The sequence below is a fragment of the Phyllostomus hastatus genome, unplaced genomic scaffold (assembly GCF_019186645.2).
Source record: "Phyllostomus hastatus isolate PE091 unplaced genomic scaffold, TTU_PhHast_1.1 phas_scaffold_585, whole genome shotgun sequence".
Taxonomy (NCBI): Eukaryota; Metazoa; Chordata; class Mammalia; order Chiroptera; family Phyllostomidae; genus Phyllostomus; species Phyllostomus hastatus.
The window spans coordinates 27,925,087-27,944,607 of record NW_025334037.1 but is presented as its reverse complement, the minus strand read 5'-3'; the positions used below and the strand labels follow the sequence as shown (position 1 = coordinate 27,944,607).

The 19,521-nt window shown below is 46.3% G+C and overlaps 1 protein-coding gene across 20 annotated transcripts in view; it reads left to right on the top strand.

The window, feature by feature from the left end:
• Positions 1-19,521, top strand: part of PHF21A (PHD finger protein 21A) — a 164,084-nt gene that overhangs the window by 138,159 nt on the left and 6,404 nt on the right. For 15 of the 20 annotated variants that reach the window (XM_045825296.1, XM_045825289.1, XM_045825284.1 and 12 more), the window contains 6 exons: positions 1,516-1,809; positions 9,641-9,739; positions 11,597-11,648; positions 12,377-12,456; positions 12,920-12,980; positions 15,391-15,554. In XM_045825296.1, the coding sequence (XP_045681252.1) occupies positions 1,516-1,809; positions 9,641-9,739; positions 11,597-11,648; positions 12,377-12,456; positions 12,920-12,980; positions 15,391-15,554 (750 nt within the window). Of the gene's footprint in view, positions 1-1,515; positions 1,810-9,640; positions 9,740-11,596; positions 11,649-12,376; positions 12,457-12,919; positions 12,981-15,294; positions 15,318-15,390; positions 15,555-19,521 lie in introns of all 20 variants that reach the window. The other 5 variants (XM_045825299.1, XM_045825303.1, XM_045825300.1 and 2 more) reach the window with 2 other exon arrangements.

Here is a 19,521-nt window from a genome sequence, read left to right as displayed (position 1 = left end):
ACCTTAAGTTTAGCCAAACAGACTCACACTAGTCTGACTTAGATGGCACTAATCTACTTAGAACGATGCAGGGCAGAAACCAGAACTTTTGCTCAGCTCAGATGTTTTTCTTGCGTGGGAGTGAGTCCCTGCAGTAGCCCACAGGGTGGTCTCTGCAGCTGCCCAGGGACAGCTCAGGTGCAGGGACACCAGGACGGTGGGAAAGCCACTCTGGCACAGAAGCCTTTTGCCTCACAGAAGCCTTGTCCTGTAACACATCCACAGGCATAGCTTTCAAGGTCCCCAGTGGACATGCCCAGTTATGAATCTCCTCCTGCCTTGGGAAACGCAGAGTATGGTGTCCCGTCAAGTATTTATAAATATCCCCGTTCACAATAAAGAGACTAAAGAATCATTTTTACTATAAGCAATGTTGCCTGGTAACATAGTTGACATTGTTACCTTTATCAGGTTTCCAGGAGAACAGAGCTAGAGAGTTAACTGAAGGTCAAACTCTAATGCACAAGGGGAAGGATTTACCCATGGGGAGGGGTCACAGTTTAGAAAGTTCGAGAAATACTGGCTTAAAGAGATCAGGTATGTTGCCTTAGGTTATACGGCTAATAAGTGGTAGAATTAGGATTTGAACTCAGGCAAGGCTGAGCCCATGTTTTTAATCACAGTTTTCTGCCATTGTTCCAGTGCGGACGGAAAGCAGGACATATCTGAGAAGGACTTAGGAAGTAGAGATGGAGTAGGAAGCACCAAGAACATATTTAGGAAAGGAAAGGCCATTTACTGAGGTGATGATTATAGGAAGAGGAGATGGTTGGAAGAAGAAATCAAAGAGTTTAGACGTGTTGATTTTGAACTTCTTGTGAGATTTCCAAGTAGAGATGTCTAGCAGGCAGTCAAATGCAATTCCGAATTTTAGGGAATGCCTGGTCCTAAGCTGCGAGTGTGGAAGCTTCAGTACACAGATGGTAACTGAAGCCAGAGGTGGGTGAGGGCTCCCAGGAGGAGTGAGGACACTGGGGAGAAAAGGGGTCCCAGGACAGAACCCTGAGAAATACCTACATTCAGTATGGGACGGGAAGAGGAAGCCCACAGATCGAGACGGGGAGTTTTAGGGGCACAGACGCGGGTGAGCCGAGGCTGTGGGTGGGAAGAAGTTCCGAGTGTGAACTAAGGCCATTGGCGGCACTGTCACCATACTCGGGGCACAAGTACGGTGGGACGAGGCTCTGCATCGGGGATTCGACCTCAGCCTGGAAGAGGCGGCCTGGTGTGGTAGAGGGAGCTCGGTCCAGAGCCAGAAGAACTGCGTTCTAGGGTAGTGTTGGGACCCACTTAAGAGCTGATGAGTATTCTATAAAATTATATCTCTTAAGATCTATAAAACAATAAAACCAAAGTGAGTATTAATATTTGTACTAAATAACATTTCACATACATAGTGTGGAAGATCTGACAATAACTTAGACTTACAGGAAGTTTCTTTAAGTAATACGATAATTGTTCTCTCTTTCCCCATAGGTTCGACCCAAGCCTGTGGCCCAGAATAACATTCCTATTGCCCCAGCACCTCCTCCCATGCTTGCAGCTCCTCAACTTATCCAGAGGCCTGTTATGCTGACCAAGTTTACCCCCACGACCCTCCCTACCTCCCAGAATTCCATCCACCCCGTCCGTGTCGTCAATGGGCAGACTGCAACCATAGCCAAAACGTTCCCCATGGCCCAGCTCACCAGCATTGTGATAGCTACTCCAGGGACCAGACTCGCTGGACCTCAAACTGTACAGCTTAGCAAGCCAAGCCTTGAAAAACAGGTACAGGCAAGAGTATGCACCTGTTCTGAGCAGTAGCCCTGCTGTTGCGGCTGGGCTGTCTCTAGATACATCTTCTCAGGGGCTCTCTGTCTCAGCACCATTATTAATTACCTGTTGCTCATTGCATGATAATTTATTCAAAATGCAGAAGGGCCATTCTTACTGAAGAAAGTTGGGTTGCTTTTTCCATTATCCCCTTATGCGTAGATGGATTCCGAGTCCTGTGTGAGTGAGCTCCCCCTGCTGGTTCCGAAGCAGGAATTCACCCAGGGGTTCTGCTACCCCCAGTCAGGAAGCACAGATGAGGTAGTAAACAAAGTGCCACGTTGGTTCGGCCCAGTAAGAATCCAGATGAGGACAGAACTCTGCAAGTTGGGAAGAATAAACAAAAGAAGGCAAGGGATTTCATCTTAAAGATTTTCCCTGGTTATTACAAATAATGAAGAGCCAAATGAAAAAAATTAAAATTTCTAAAAAGCATTCTTTTAATTCTAGAGAATACTGACATTTTAGCTCAAATATTGAAGCCTTTATTTATATTTCTAAAAGCAGATGTTTCTTTAAAAACATGAGGCTAGAGAAATACAAGTAAGCTCCGAAAATACTCAAGGATTCTATGACAGAAAGACTTCTAAAAACATAAAAAAGGATTTATAGGTAGTCACCATATATTCCGTTTAAAGAAAAACAGTAATGAAAAAAAAAGAATTTTGCACAGAAAAGCATCCTCTTTCAGAGAGTTGCTTTAAAAAGTCATTGACCTACTTCTAATTGCTCAGGCTTCTCATTCATCTGAAAACAGTCTGGTGATCCTGAATCTTCTGCTTCTGGGTGGCTGACTGTGATCCAGAGAGGCTGGCCAGACGGTGGGGAATGAGAAGGCTTTCTGCTGCCTTGGCCTCCCTGAACAGAGGAACCTTCTGCACGGGGCACCTGGCTTTCTAGCCGGGCAGCTCATCGGTGCAGCCGGCCTTCCACTGACAAGCTGGGCCCCCAAATCTTGTGCTCAGACCACACGAGAGAGAGCACGTCTCTGTTCCCCGGGAGCTGCTCAAACCCCAGGAAATGCTTTGGGGAGCATTCAAAAATAAACTACTTGCACATATTTTAGGTCAGAAGTTTTCAAATTTATTATCAGCAGAACTTCAGTATTAAAATTTGAATGTAGAGTGCTCAGGCTGAGGAGTTTGGGTGGAAGCGCGTTCGAAGGGCATCTGCCCTTGTGTTCGGGGTGGCTGTCAGAGTTCTGCTGAGGACCTTGGGAATGATAAAGAGTGTGGTTCCAAAACACTGTCTCAGATCACTCAGTGTTATTTCTCTTTGACCTCTTTTTTGATATTTTTAGTAGACAAGAATTTTTGCAGTTTTATCTTTTTATGTTTCTTGTTTTTTTCTGATTACAAAGATAATACATATTCACTGTAAAAGAAAAATTCGAACATTACAGAAATGTATATTGTAGAAAATGCATCCCCCCATGATCTATGAGTACGAAAAGAATAAAATTCCCACAAAATTTGACCCACCCAAAAGTTGCTATTAACAGTATGGGTTCTATTCCTCCACATATGTTCTGTATACATACTATCATTTTTAAAGCAGAAAAAAAAATCAATATATATTATTTTGTAACTTGCTCTTTTTCTTATGAGAGCCTGAATGTCTTTTATGTCTTGGCCTTACACATGGATAGAGCTTTTAATTTTAATATCATAGGAAGGTACCCATAAATTCTTAAAAATAATGTTTCCCAGTGATAAATGCTGTGGTCTCTCTTCCCGTTGACCTAGTGGAGGAACCCAGGCACTGCTGTCTCAGCTGAGCCGTCCCCCTGGCGGACAGTCGTCCAGGCTAGCCGGCCAGGCTCAGGAAGGGCTACCAGCAAGGGTACCAGCAAGGATCCTCTTTAGACTGGACTCCATTCTCAACATTCTCTTCGGATTTTTCCACTGTCCTTTCTTTCTCCTTCTTGTTCACTTCCCAGTATCACGTATGTAGTCTTTAAGGAGTCTCAGAGATGGGCTAGAGTGAAGCAGTGTAAATACAGGGTGGGGCAGAAATAGGTTTCCAGTTGTGAGTGCATGAAACAGTTTATTCTCTCATTCTTTACTAATTATTGTATTATTTTCCATATGGACAACTACAGACCTACTTTTGCCTCACCCTGTAATGTATCCACGAAGTGCCACTTAGAGCCTGCTCGTAGAGTTACCCAAACCTCCCAACACTGTCTGTGACCAAGCTAGGTGGGTTCCTTTCTGCCTTCTGCTGTTCCTTTAGGGTGAAACATTTGGTTCATAGAAATATGCTCATGTGCCAGCTGCTATGCCACACGTGGTGTCTCAGCACAAAGGTAGATAAATCAAAGGCTTTGCCCTCAGAGAGCTTGGAGCTCTCCCAAGGGAGGAAGCCTGGCAGGTTGTGCAGAGTCAAAGACCCCCCACCTTGGCACAGGAAAGGGAGAAGACGGTGTTCATTAGAACGATGGTGGTCTTACTTCCTCTGTCAGGGATCATCAGCTTCCCTATCCACCCTTGACTTAGCCCTTGTTAGAAGCCACATTTATATCATGACTCTGAAAAAATGAGTGGTAGAATTGAGAGCTTTGAGACTAGAAATATACTTTAGGGAGAAAAGTAGATGAATCCAAACTTATGTCATAGGCCCTGCAGTACTACCTTTGTGTCCTTATCCTGTCTGGCACCTAGGAAATGGGGCTAATAAACACCTGTTGGTGATGGAATGAGATGAAGTGTTTCAAGTCCATCAGACTGTGTCTGACCCAGTTAGTTCGCAGGGATTATGTTCGTTTCTATGCAGCAAAGACCTCTATGTATGCCCGAAGGCTCAGCTACTGAAAAAAATCCCAGGTTTTATGGCACAAACTGCCAAATTGCCACCGTTCCCATACTTCCATACACAAGGTCTGTCCAGAGGGAATCCAGCCATGTAATATGAAAAATACAGATGTTTATTGAAGAAGAGACAAGACAGACAGAAGAAACATTATACATAAAATAATGATGCCTCAGTCCCCTTCAAAGTAGGCACCTTTGGCCTCACAGAGTTCTGCCAATTGCCATCAGCTTTCCTGACACATTTTTCTGAACCTCATCTATGGTCTGATATCTCTTTCCCTTTAGAGGTGACTTTAGTTTTGGAAGAAGCCAGAAGTTGCAGGGTGCCAAATCTGGGCTATAGGGGGGCTGAGTCACCTGGGTGATTTGATGTCGCACCAGAAAAATTCTTCAAGAGGTGATACATGAGCAGGTGCATTGTCATGAGCCGGTGCATCGTTGTGATGAAGCTTCCAGTCACCAGTTTCCCCTAGCTGTGGCCTTCTGAATCATCTGAATAGATTCTGCTGAGGAATGTTTAGGATTACCGCGAAATTTGATGCAGATTCGTTGCTCTGCTCACTCAGTAATTTTGAATGCGACAGCCACACAGTACACGTGCTCACTGGATGGCGTCTACCACCCCCACTGACTAGTACAGTGAAAGCGTCGTTGTTCACGCATGCGCATTCCAGTCCACTCTTCTTGGCTGCCACCTTACGTGGATGCTGTGCAAACCATTCTTGTTATATTAACAATGGCTGGACTTTTTCTGGAAAGACTTCATATGTCTTGCATAGGAACTTACACAGTATCCTCTAAAAAAAGGAATACTTTCAAGATGAGAATATTTTCTGATGTGTTACCCTCAAATCCCAGTATTGCCCTCTTAGTAAACCTGAGCTGGTGACCCTGTCTTCCGCTTGAATACTCTCGTGAGGAAAACAGATCCAAGTGGCCAAACAATGGATTTTGCTTTGCCTTCAATTCAAATTTATTTAATCTTAATTGATGGAACTATTTGGACATTTATTTATTTGCCAGTTCCTGACCTTGATTATTCATGTAGCCAAGTCTCAGAAGGTAAATTTGGAATTAAGGGTATAAGATGGTTAACTTAGTTCTAGTCTTATCCAGAGTTTTTGATTTCTGTCTTCATAATATTAGAAAGAACAAGATTTACAAATTTAAATAGCCATGGGTGTGAAGCAAGAAATATAAATGAGTAAAGCAGGCTGGAATTTTTTTTCTTGTTGAATGATACTTCAGTTGTACAACTTATTTAGTGTACATTATCAGGTATATTTTACATTTCTTTAAGACTGAGATTTATTGATGACTTCAAATTTGGAATCTTTGAATTTGAAGCCAGGGAATGCACTCATGTCTGCTTTACCATACACTTGTTTAAGTTTAGAAAGCTCGCTCTCATCCTGGCTGGTGTGGCCCAGTTGGTTGGGGTGTCATCCTGTCTTTGAGAGGTTGTGGGTTCGATTCCTGGTCAGGGCACACACCTAGGTTGCGAGTTTGATCTCCAGTCTGGGCGTGTTCAGGAGGCAACCAGTCAATGCTTCTCTCTTGCATCAGTGTTTCTGTCTGTCCCATCCTCTTTTTTGAAAAGCAAAGAAAAAAAATGTCCTCGGCTGAGCATTAAAAGCCAAAATTAAAGGCCAGTCCCCAACAAAGATTTAAGGAAAAAAGCTCCCTCTCCAACCCTTTGGGCCAGTATCAACAGATTGTCCAGGTGGCAGTCGCTTAATTCTGTAGTGTGTGATCTTGTCCACAGAGAGTCTCTGTACAGGTTCCTTGGTAGTGTCCCAGCTGTCACCCCAGCGTTCCTCCTCACGAGGGCTGGGACCGCAGGCCGACCTGCAGGAGAGCCCGAGGAGCCTCTGAAGAACTACGGTGGCTGCGTGCCGGGCAGGGAGCCACTGGGAGACAGTCTGCTGTTCTTCCACTTCCGTTCTTAATTCTTCTTTGAAATAATTGGACAAGCATGGTAAAGCTGACCATGCGGCCTCCGTGTCGAGAAGACAGTAGAAAGTGGGCGAGACCATGGTAAACTGCCAAGTAATACTCCATCTCCAGGAAGCAGCTACTTCTCGACCGCAGCCAATTTTTATCATCAGGGAACTTTTTCAAGAAAAGCCAAAATCCAGATATTTTGAGGAATCGCCTGCTTTTTAAAATACTAGTAAATATTTAAACACCGTGCAGGCAAAAAATATCTGCAGAGAAGTTGCACCTCGGATAAGGGTTTATAATCTCGGGCAGAGACCAGACTTTTAGCTTGCCCCATGTTGTTTGTTTCCCAACTTGTTAAATTGAGGTGAAATTCACATCACATAAAAGTAACGTGGAAGTGAATAATTTTAAGCAAAATGACATATAATGAAACCAATTTTACCGTAGGCTAGTTGATATAATATACATTAGGAGCTTGCTTATATCAATGAGCGTATGGTAAAATCGGTTAAAGTCGTGGTTTCCAAGAACCTACTGACAACATTAACTGAGGCCTGACTGTACACATTGAGATGCTTTCACCTGATGCCATTTGTCAAGTCACTCCAGCCTGAGGAGGACAAAGCAAAGGTCAGCCTCTGTGCCGGGCCTCAGGGAATCACCAAACAGGTCAAAATGTGCAACCACAGGTTGTTTGAGAACGAGGCCCATGTTGCTCCCCTGGCACCATCAGGTCATACCAGGAACACGGTTGCCATCCCCATGGCCTCTGCCCAGCTAGGGAACAGGGTTTTGTAGATGGGTAAGGAAAAATATTTTCTTAGTGGAACACAGCAGCCCTTTTATACGTGCCCCCCCTAGTTGCAGTAAGTTTTTTATTAGATTCCAGAATTCTCAGGAGTTGATTCTGTTTTTGCCAGCTTAATGGTTGCTTCGGTAAAGGATTAGTCCTTAGCGTCCCCTGTTTTTCCATTTCTGTGATATCACTCCCCGACCCTAATGGCTTTTATTTGTTTCAAAGCGCTTAAAACAGCAAACAGTCATTATGTCACACAGTTTCTGAGGGCCAGGAGTCAGATTGCATCGTAGCTGGGTGCAGCTGGCTCACAGTCCCTCAAAAGTTTGCGTTCAAACTAGTTGGCCAGGGCTGCAGTCGTCTCAAAGGCTCAGCTGGAGCTGGAAAATCCACTTCCAGTCTCGGGCTGGTGGTTGTGGCCGGAGGTTCAGTTCCTCACCACGTGGGTCTCTCCACAGTGCAGGTCGCAACACGGCAGCTGGCCTCCCCCGGATGAGAGGTCCCTGAGAGAAAAATGCCTCCCCAGTGTTTTGGGGGTTCTCCTTAATGTTTTCTATCCAACCCTGACACAATTGTATTCTTCTGCACCAAAGAGAGAATTTGAACCCTGGATAATCCCTTAGTGGAGAGGACCTGGTTTGTCCTTGCCTGGAGGCATCACCGCCCTGTGCTTTGCTCTGCCTTAAAGACTGGAGTGACTGCAGGGAACCTCACACAGCTTGAGTGGAGCAGCCAGCCCTTGCCGTTGACCTTGTCGTCTCCCTCCTCCCTCAGAGTCCTCTCCTTCCATGTGGACAGGGCTGTGGAAGTCTGCTTTCTGGCCACCCAGGACCTTGAAAATGTCGTCACCAACTGTTGTCCCATGTGTTCCCTTGTAGGTGTGTTTAGTGGTTTGTTTATGGAGTAAGTGTGTCCTTCTTTTTTTTGGTTCAAAAATGTGTGTGGTGTGAGAGAGAGGAGACACAGGTGATCCTCCCTGTGGGCGGCGTCCCCACTCAGAAGTTCAGCGTCTCTTCGCAGTGTGTTTACCGTGCGCCTGCGCTGCGCGAGGCGCTGCACCGGGCGCAGAGGGGAGCAGAAGTGCAGGGAGCAGTTGCTGCTGTGAAGCAGGGTATAGTACAGAGGAGGAAGCAGGACAAGACACTGGTTTAAAAAAAAAAGCATTTTTACCCCAAAACAGACACTTACACTTTCCTAACGTAACATGAGAATCGAGGAAAACATGGAAGCAGCCAGGAAAGAACATGAAAGATCTTTGTGGTTGAGTTAGTTTTTCAGATCTTGTAAAATAATTTCTCAGCATAATGGTTTTCGAGAACTTCCGATGTCTTGCCTGTAGGACCAGCGTCTTTGTATTTGGCTCCTGCTCATCAATAATCAGTTTCATTTTCACTTACTTAATTACTTGTTGTTGCCTTACAAAGAGACCGTTGGCATCTGCTTTTTTAATTTTGAAAAGGTAAATTAGGTTCCTGTTTAGTTTTATATCCACTGTTCTAGCATCATTTCAGTATTTACAGAGGGCTTCATAAAATGAACTATCCGCTGGGTCATGATGAGAATGGTAATGCAAGCCCAGTCTGCCAATTTGCTGGCTGCCATTTGTGTTCGAAGATGATAATGCTGCTGGTGTTTCTTTTGTTTGACTGGTCTCTGGAAGACAAGGTTGCAGGTAATCAGGATGTCAGCCTCCTGCAAGATGACCTTCCCTGGCTATTGCATCTCTCTAATGGATGATGCAGGCAGGTTTTAAACATCCCAGTGAGGGTAGTCCTGCAGCCTCTTTTAGATTATGATTGTGATTAGAAAAGTACTGACACAGAAGAGTGTGTAGGTAAGGTTTTTACATTAGTCAGATCTTAAGCACACCGTGGACTGGAGCTTGACCCGTATGTAACAGGAGTGGGTTTGCTTTTGGAACACTGCCCCTACATTCTAAAATACATTAAAATCAGAGCTGCCTATACTTTATTTTTATACGTAGGAATTAAGCCATAGGTTTTTGTTTTTGTATAATTTAAACTATTTATTTACAGATTCATGTTTACTCTAGTTATATAATTTCACCACGTCAGCTGGGGCCTTACAATTCACGGGGCCCTGCCTGCTTTATTTACCATGTTTCCACTTTGAGTGTGTTCTGTTCTTCCTTGTCAACTGTAGTCAAACTGTTTGTTTTTAGTCTTTTAGTAAAAAGTGAATTCTGAATTTTCATTTAATTTTCCTCTCCTAGACAATTAAATCTCACACAGAAGCAGATGAGAAACAAGCAGAGAGCCGCACCGTCACCCCCCCTGCCGCGCCCAAACCCAAACGGGAGGAGAACCCGCAGGTAGGCCCAGCCCTCCGGAGGCAGGCCCAGTCTGCTGGACACCTGGCTTTTTCTCACACCCGGGTTGGGGGGGGGGTGTGGGACACACACACTTGCTCCTGAATCACCTTATTTGTCTTGGCTTTTGCTTTCTCACTATGTAGTAATGTCGCTGCCAAGTCAGACAGGCCTCGGGCAGACTAAGAGTGTGGCCTTGAGTGTCCATGAGCTGGCCCACAGGCTTTACATGCACATGCTACAAATCTGAAATGTGAGATTAGTGATTATTTTCCCAGATACCCCGTTGCGTTTCTGATGACGATTATGTTTTAATTTGTCTCAGCCTACATATATAGGGTATTCAGTTCACTCAGTAAAGGCCTGTTTATATTATGGATTACAGTTGTTACATGTGCTTTTTGTTATTGCTGTTGTATTGCACTGGATTCCCCAATCTCAGATGAACCAGTAGCTGAAAGGTAGTTCATTGATGTGTAAAAGTAGGGATGAAAATAGTAACATCTGTACCACAATTTAGGATAGAATTGTAAACTAAAATAGCAAATGAGACTCTGGTACAAGTGTAGAATGTGAATTACATGTCATTAGACAGGAGAATTTTTAAGTGTGATAATTTTGCACAAGCATAAAAGGAAAAATCAGACAGGTAATCTGATGATGAGTTTCCAGTGGCTGGATTTTATTAAACCAGCAATCCATTTCCTCCTCTCCTCAGTGCTGTCTCTGTAGGGAGGCCCTGTCACTCAGAGGCATGAAGCCATTGAAGCTGTGTGTCATTGTTTAAAAACAAAACAAAACAGTGATTTATTAAGCCAGTGAAGGTTTTTCTAAAACAAGTACAAATTATAATTCTTTATGATATGAAATGGATTAATTTTTAATTTATCTTTAAATTTTTAAAGGAGGGACCCAAAACCTGAACCAAAAGGACTAGTCATGCAAATTGCCGAGAAACTTGTAAAAATGACCCATAAAGTTAATAATAAGTACTATGTTTGGAGGGAAAAACAGAGCAAGCTGTCAGCAAGGTTCCCGTGTGAGGAGGAACCGAGGACGTCTTGAGTCAGGGGCTCAGCGGCGAGCAGGGACCGCCAGCCCATGCGTCAGCGGGCGTTCACCTCTGCGCTGGGTGGGACCACCGCCTTAACCAGAGCTCACTGGTCCTTGGCCTGTGTGCGGTAACACAGACAGGGCAGGAGTTCCCAACAGTTTTTTGTTTCGTTTATCACTGGAAATCTCCACAAAAGAAGACTTTTTTTTCCGTTTAGTGATTCTTTGTGACCTCCTGATCCAGACCGGCAAAGATGAGCCAGATATGAATGGCCAAGAAGGGTGCTGTCACTCGATTAAAGAAAGTGCATCTAAGTGGCAGTCCTCACACTGCTTTATTAACAGAGAACAGTTGGTAGACAGCCTTCTAATCTTGACTAAGTTTTGAGTGAATAGTGAAAATTAGGAGTGTAGTTATTTGGCAGCCATAAAATGCGTGGCATTTCAATGTGCAGACCAGAATATGAGTGGCGTTCAACACTACTTTTTTTGCAGAACACTCTGGCTATCGGGGGAGAGGTGCCCATGTAAGGCTGGAATAAGAAATAAAATAAAAACGCTTCATTGAGAAAGTAGATGCAGGCCCTCGTCCTTCTGGTGTTGGTCCCTGTAACACAAAGAAGCTTGCAGGGTGGCTCCGTAGTGTTTAAGAATGGAGCCTGTCCTGCTCTTCGTCCACCTGAACTTGGCCTCCTTTAGCCACCAGCCTGTCGGGCTGCCTTCCCCTAGGACTCTAACTGGGAGCATGCATTTGGCTTTGTGAGAACCCGCACTGAAGCGTATTCATCTTTTGTTTCTCTGGCACAGAAACTTGCCTTCATGGTGTCTCTAGGGTTGGTAACACATGACCATCTAGAAGGTAAGCGAAGATACTCATGGCGTGGCCTCGCTTCTGGCTCAGAGCCGTGTTCCCAAAAACGGTGTTTGATTGTATTGCTGGAATAGGAAACCGAAACACAAATAGAGTATCATTCAATCACTGTGGCCTTATTTCCTTTAGAGTAAAAATTGCTATTGTTCAGCCCCTCCCCTTCCTGTCATTGTGTATCCACAGTGCTGTTGTGGGCGAACCATCCGGTTGCCTGGATTAAGGTGACTTCTGTTCACTTAGGGGTGTTTTCCCCTGACAGCATAAAGTAGCAGATGCCCCTCTGACTTTGTATTTTCAGTCACTCTTGGTTATCAGAACCTTGAGAACAGTTACACAGCTAGACCTGTCTTGGTTTTCAAATTGAAGAATGGTGAACTGTGGTTAATTCAGTCTAGGTCCGTGGACGAAGTTCCTCCACACCTGTATTACAGTGATCTGAAAATAAATCAGGACAGCATGTTTACAAGTGTTGTCTGCCACTGACTCTCAGTCGCAGGGAGCCTCGCTGCGGGACCGCGTGCCCTTGCTCCCCGAGAGGCGGCAGTGGACGGTCCTGTGTGTTTGCCGTGTGCTTGCCTCTGCTGAGGCTGCCGCGGACAGGGAGGTTGTCCCCCGTTTCTGATTTGTTGTGAGAAAGCCGGTAGTTAAAACAATAAAGTTAAGTTTTTGAGGTTCTCCACATCTCTCTTCTAATTCAAACATTTTGCCTCCCCAAGAAATCCAAAGCAAGAGGCAAGAGCGGAAAAGGAGGACGACGGCGAACCCCGTGTACAGCGGAGCCGTCTTTGAGCCCGAGGTACTCCGGCCGGCGCTCGGCCCTCCCCTCTCCGTTCCGGTTTTGGTTACGACTTGGTCGGCACCCCCTGTTCGAAAACCTCCGTAAAGCAGTGCCCTGGTTGTACTCAACCAGCTTTCTGAAATGATGGGGTTTTTTTCTGGCCGATTCCATTATTTCACTTTTATTATTCCTGCTTACCCTTAGATTTTTCATAAGTTTGAACAGATACAAACCTTCCTTAAAAATCTAACTCATCCTGGCTTCATCTCTGCTGTCATCTGAAGCAGAGGCAGAACTCTCTGGAATTTTATCTCAGAGCCAAGTATATATAACAAAACACGTTGGCACTGAGACCCTGGGGTGACTGGCAATAACTGGTCGGGGTGTTGACAGGCATGCTGAGCTTGGTCCTCAGCTTTTGCCAGTATTAGTAGTAACCGTGCTGTCCAGCCAGTCACATTTCCTTCTTCAATCCTCAAAGCGTAAGAAGAGTGCAGTCACATACCTGAATAGTACAATGCATCCTGGGACCCGGAAGAGAGGTGAGTACCTTTTTACATCTCGCCTTTGCTGTTGCCTTTGCTTTCTGTGTTGTGCTTCTTCCCTCTCCCCTCGGACATAGTTTTGTTGTTGTCACTCTCTGAGAATGGGGGGAAAAGTTCTTATTAGAGTTCTGTATACTGAACCAAATGCTGCCTCTCCTGGTAGCAAAGCTGACTCAGGGGAATGGCTTACTGCAGCAGTTCTGCCCCAAACCCACCAGGCCATCCATGACTATAGCACAGTGAACAGAACACTGTGTAAAAGGAAGCTTTTTAACACCGTTGAGCAGAGAACAGCACCGCTGTTGCTCTGAGTGACGTCTAAGTCATCCTGCCGCCAGAGAGGCCAGAGCATCATCACTCTTACGTTTCCGGGAGCTGCAGACTTTCCAGGAAGGGGCGAGGGAGCCACACTGAAAACCTAGTGTCTGTGAGAAGAAAAGGTCACTGTCAAACAGGCTTCCAAAAGCAGAAATGCCTAGAGAGCTCCATCCCCGCACTTGACCTCCCCCGGGCAGGCGGTCCACCTCACGCTCAGGGCAGAGAGACAGCAGCCCCAGCTCTCACTGTGCGGGTCTAAATAGGTCTTAATGGCTCAGGGTTTGAGCTCATAAACAAGGTTCTGAAATTGTTCTTTGATGTCAGTAATACATCCCAAGGTCCCTTTCTCCACATGATAATGTGTCCCTGAATTATAGTTTCAAGCTAGAAAGGTTGCAGAGGGAGTGGAGTAGCATACTAATTTTTGCATATGCACACACAGTCTCAGAGCTACCGGAAGCTGAGGAGGTCATCTTGACCCTTTGTCTGCCTTGGGGAGGACTGCAGCTGCACCACTGCCACCTCCGCCCCAAAGAGCTAGCGTGCCCACCCCTAGTGACCTGTTCTCATGTTGCATCGGCCCCGTCCTTCAAGTGGTCAAAATATTTAGATGAGAAACCCTAAGCCATTGCTTCATATCAGTTCCTGGGCCGCAGTAATCAATGTCATAGGTTCTTTTGTGGTGTTTTGTTTTGTTCTGAGTGATTTTTAGAAGCCCCAGTCAGAAGCCACAGTTTATTGGCCTGCTGGTGGGCTGTGTCTGCTACAAGGACAGGGGTTAAATGAGCCAGAAAGACCTTGGCATCTCATGCCAAGGTCAGAGGATGAAAGCCTGCATTCCAAGTACCTAGGACATGCCTCCAGTGGGTAAACGAAGAGCATTCATCTTCCACTTCTCCTCCTCCCAGCACTGAACTCCCCAGAAGAGGCGAGCCAGCACGGTCCGCCTCTGCACGGCAGACGTCCCCAGTTCACACACACTTAGGTCGTAAATCATAACTGCTGGCGAAGTCACGACCCTGCGTACGGTCCACCCGTGCTCATAGGCAGTTGTGTACTTCTCTGGCCCCCTTTTTTCCCCTTTGGTGTTCCAGGCATACACCTTTGTTCACGCACAGCTTACAAGCTGTGAGCCTGGCCTTAGAAGACAGGACCCTCTCAGGCAAGAGTGGTTGGCCTGGACTTTCCACACCCATTAGGGTTCGTTTGTCAATACGCTGTGGCCATGAAGTCTGATTCACAGTACTCTTGCTCAGATCAGGTCTCTCAGTCGGCAGTGCTGCTGACAACAGCCTTTCCCGGGACGGGGAACAGTCCCGGTTCTTAGACACGCCATTCACCACGTCAGTCACCAGAATGTGGTGGAACTCGGGGAGGCAGTTCAGGGTCAGCGGGGGAGGACACCCAAGTCCAGACGTGCTTCAGCTCATACTTAGCTCAGGACATCTTTTTAGTTCTTCGGTCCCAGCTACTCCTAGGATGGATCTCTCACTAGCTCTACCAGCAAGGGGTAAGAATAGTTAACTTGAATTTTGTCTCCTTGCTTCACCTTTCTGCATCCGTATAAGCAGTGAAATGACCGAAAAATAGGCAGGAGAGAAAAGGAAAAGCAGAAACCCTAAATAAATTTGTTTGAGGGAACTGAGGATCATTATTATTGTAAGAATGACAGTTTCAGAGAAACATTAGAGAACAACATACAGAAGACATGGGAATTCTTATTCCTGGCCTCGGCTCCCAGGGAGCTTTGGTTCTCACAGGGGAAATCTCAAACTGCAGCAGTCCTGGAGAGTCTCTGTTATCTGCCCAAGGCAAGGCCCATCCACACGACCCAGCCCCTCCTGTCATTCATTCTCCACGCTCTCTCTTACCCTCCCTTCTTTTGAGACTCTTGCAGTTGTTTCTAATGACATTGAAATCTTTGCTTCTCTTCCTCTCTTTGGGACTGTTGTATTAACCTCTGTCTGCTACCTCACTTCCTTTTCCATGCTAGCCAATGAGGAACACTGGCCAAAGGTATGTAAGATCATGTTTCCCCCTTTCTTTCCCTCCCCCTTTTCCCCTTTTGTTCCCTTCTCTTGGTATATAGGTCGTCCTCCAAAATACAATGCAGTGCTGGGGTTTGGAGCCCTTACCCCAACATCCCCCCCATCCAGTCATCCTGACTCCCCTGAAAATGAAAAGACAGAGACCACATTCACTTTCCCTGCACCTGTCCAGCCTGTGTCCCTGCCCAGCCCCACCTCCACAGACGTAAGTAACTCGGGAAAAGCTCACTGTCTTTCTGAGAGCTCCAGTCGGGGAAACTGGTGTCCTGTGTTGTCTCCTCACCAGCTGCATCTCCTTGACTAACCCTGGGACAGCAGGAACCCCCACAGGACACCGTGCGCCAGTAAGGCCGCTACTGCAGGGGCCCCGGGCCCTGCTGTGTCCTTGAGATCATGTGAAACACAACATCAGGAGGCTCAGTCGGAGCATTCAGAGTCCGGTTTCATGTGCTGTGAATGAGTTCTCAGGAAGGAGGATGGGGCGGGCAGGCAGCTCCTATCATGGAAAGGCTGCCATCGTCCGCGTTTGGAGGGGGGAGGTGAACAAGCCGCGTGTTCCCCTAGCGGTTGTTGCTTCCTGCTTCAAGTAGGATTCAAGAAATGGAAGACTCTCTAAAGCAGCTCTCTTCAGCCGAGTTGGTTAGAACCAGATTCCAGAAGAAGTGTCAAATACTTAGTGGTCTTTCACCCAGAAAGTGCAGGAATGTCAGCTAGTGCCCTGAGTTGTTAGATGAGCATTTACAAAGCAGCGAATTCAGTCAACAAACACTCATTGAGCATTGCTCTGCAGCAAGCACTGTTCTTGGGGCTGGGGACAGAGAAGAGAACAAAACCAGCTCCCTGCCCCCAGGGAGTTTGTATTTCATGGCCAGAGGCAGGTGATAAGCAAATGAAGGTGTACGTCAGGGAGTAAGAATGCTGCGAAAAAATGGGACAGACAAGGGGCATAAGCAGTTATGGCAAGAGGTTGCTCTTTTATGAAGAATGCTAAGAAACCGCTCTGATAGGAGAGGGAGTACAGCAGGGAAGAGCATTCCATGCAGAGGGAACAGCAGCGCCAAAGCCCTGAGGTAGAGATGTACATGGCGTGGAAGCAAAGAGGCCAGGACAGCTGGGGTGGTAGGAGATGAGACCCCAGGGTGTTTTGAGTAAAAGTGTGATGTAATTTAACTTTTTATTTTGAAAAGTTTCAAACCTACAAAACAGCTGCAGTAACAACACAAGAAGCCAATGTATACCCTTCACTTAGATGGACCGGTTGTTACTGTTTGGTCACAGACTTCTTCCCCATCCCCCCCACAACACACATTAACACACACGCACACAGAGGCATATGCACACTCATGCACACACATGAACACACCTACACTCTTTTTTGAACTAATTAAAAAGATACTGCAGACGTCATGAATCTTCACTCAGAAATACTTTATATCTCCTAAGAATAAAGATACTTTCTGATATAGATAGCCACAATGCAAATTGGGAAACTTTAGTATTGGTAAAATGTTGTTACATGGTGTATAGTTTGCACTCAGATTTCTCCTTTTGGCTCAGTTATTTCCATTATTGTCTTAGTGGCACTTTCTTATTTCTGCTCCAGGATCCAACCCAAGATCACTCTTGACATTTATTGTCTCTGTAGTCTCTGTACTCTGGAACAGTTTCTCAGCCGTTCTTTTGTCTCCTGTGATGCTGACATTTTTAAAAAGACAGGCCAGTCGCTGTGTAGAGCACCCTCCTCCATCCCCCGTCTGGAGGGACAGAGTGGATTTGAGGCGTGCATCTTTGCAGGGACACTACATACGTGGTGGCGCGTCGTCCTCAGTGCATGGCAGCAGAGGCACGTGTTGTCAGCCTGCCCTGTTGTTGGTGATGTTAACGTTTCCTCTCTTAAAATAGATCCCGTCAGGTTTCTCCACCTGTGCAGGCACCTGCTCCCTCCGGGGAAGGCAGCTTTGAGTCTGAGCGCATGCCCCTTCCCCAATGAACCGTTACCCAGGGGTTTAGTACCCTTTGATTGTTCTTGCCTGCATGTGTTAGCTTAAGGTGTTTGCAGAACTGGTCTGGACTTTGAAAGGATCGCTGTGTGGGATCCGGAGAAGAGACTGCGGGGAGGAAGGCCGGAAGCAGGGAGACCAGTGGGGAGGCTCTGCGGTCGCCCGAGCAGAGCGGGTGCTAGCTTGGCCCAACAGGGCGGCAGCAGTAGAGGTGGAGAAGAGTGATGGAGCCTGCATCTGCTCTGGAAAGCCAGCAGGATTAGATAGTGGGGCATGACGAAGAGAACAGTCGAGGGCAAACAGTGAATGGCTGAAGCTGCCATTTATTGGAGGTGATAAGAGGAGTGGCTTTGACGTGCCCCATTTCTTTTGTGAATCGCAGAGCTTGTCTTAAGGGTCACCTTCAGGTAAAATGTCCGTTCAGTGTGCAGGTTCTTAGTAAAGGTCTACCCCTCTCCAAAGAGCAAAAGAGCGCCATGTGCACATTCTAAGTTAAAATTCCAGAAACAGCGAAGAAAGTGTCCTGTTGGGAGGACCAGGGTCATGAAGAGTCTGTCCTCTGACAGGCTTCCTTCCTTTAACACGGTTGGTGGCCGTAGACCATCCCTGGCTCTCAGGCTTCAGCGTTTTCACCCAGCTTCCTGACTTTCAGCATTAGTAATTGACTCAGGTCTCCTCCACCTGTCCTGTTAACCAGCACCTGGCGTCCCTGTGACCTGTTTGGTGGCACCAAAGCTTGTCCCAGCTCCTTCTCAGTGACAGCATTGCCAAGGGCCCGGCAGCTCAGAGCATCTGGGCGGGGCGCCCCCCCAAGGTGGCGCGGTGCTGGGGACAAACGGGTCTTCGGTTCTGCTTGTGCGTCTCTCCCTGAAACAATGTTGTTTTTATTTCCTGCGATTTTTGGCTGAGGGGTTTTATAAAATGGTTTTCTTGAAAGGATCCGCTCAGATCCAATCACGGACTAAAAGCTTCTGCCGGGTTTTGTGTTAAAATGCAAATACCATTCTTTCTAGAAATCTAAAGGTAAAAGGAAACTTTTCTAAAACCACCAAATAGGTTGGTGACTTCCTAGGTTAAACCTAGTGGAATGGATTCTTTAAAAACGGTAATTGACTTCTACTTTTACAGTATCCAGCGGCGGCTGTTATTAAAACTGACACACGGGGCTCTGTGTTTTGCTGCGGGGCGGCATAAGCCCCAACAACATTAATTAAACAGCAACAGCTGAGAGGCAGGCATTTCCTGGAGATCAATAACCATCTAGAGGGGCTGCTAATACAAGACTCAGCTGGGCACTGATCCTCAGGATGTACCTTGTTGCCACTATCATCATTTTTATGGGAAGGGAAGATATGTCGACGTAGTTACACGATTTTTTTTTTTTAGCAAATGATGAAGCTGCAGTTGATAGAACCAGGGTGTTTCTAAAAAGCATGTATGTCGTCAGCTCCTAGCAAAGAAGCATGGGTCAGCCACCTTCCTACTTACCAGTTAGTTTATGGTCATGGTTTGGTGAGTCACCAAAGCCCAGGCTGTTTTGGTACAGCACCTCTGTGGGACCCCCTCTGCTCTGTTTAAGCAAAGAACCAATTCTGTGTGGGTGAAATACGTATCTTACCATTTTATGTTCATTTCCGTGGGCAGTAGTGCTCCGGTATGGTCTGGAGGACCCTGAGACTCTTTCAGAGGGTCCGTGAAATCAAAACTGTTTTCCTGTCAGCGCTCCACTGTTCTTCCCCAGTTCCACTCGCATTCTCAGGCGTGGACGGTGGCGTTTCCCAGACCCTGCGCGGCAGGGTGATGGCTGGCAGAGAGCAGCGCTCCGTGGGTCCTGGGGCTTCAGATTTTTCCAGTGCACTATTTTTATAGCTTCCTGTGGTTCTGTAATTATTTCAAAACTGAACATTTTAAAACCTCTAACACAGTAAATATCAATATATATAACCCCCATAAGCAAAAGCTCCTGAGGTCCTTAGTAAATTTAAGAGCGTAATGGGGACCCTGACACTGGAAAGATTAAGAGCTGCTGCGGTGGGCCGTGTGAAGAGGGCAGAAGTCTGTTTTTCTTTCTTCGGCAGAAAAGAAAAGGAATTTTGTAATTTTTATTCTATGTACTTTCCGCCCTCCACTTCTCGATGTTCTCCTGGCTCAGGAGCAGAGGAGAGTGAGCAG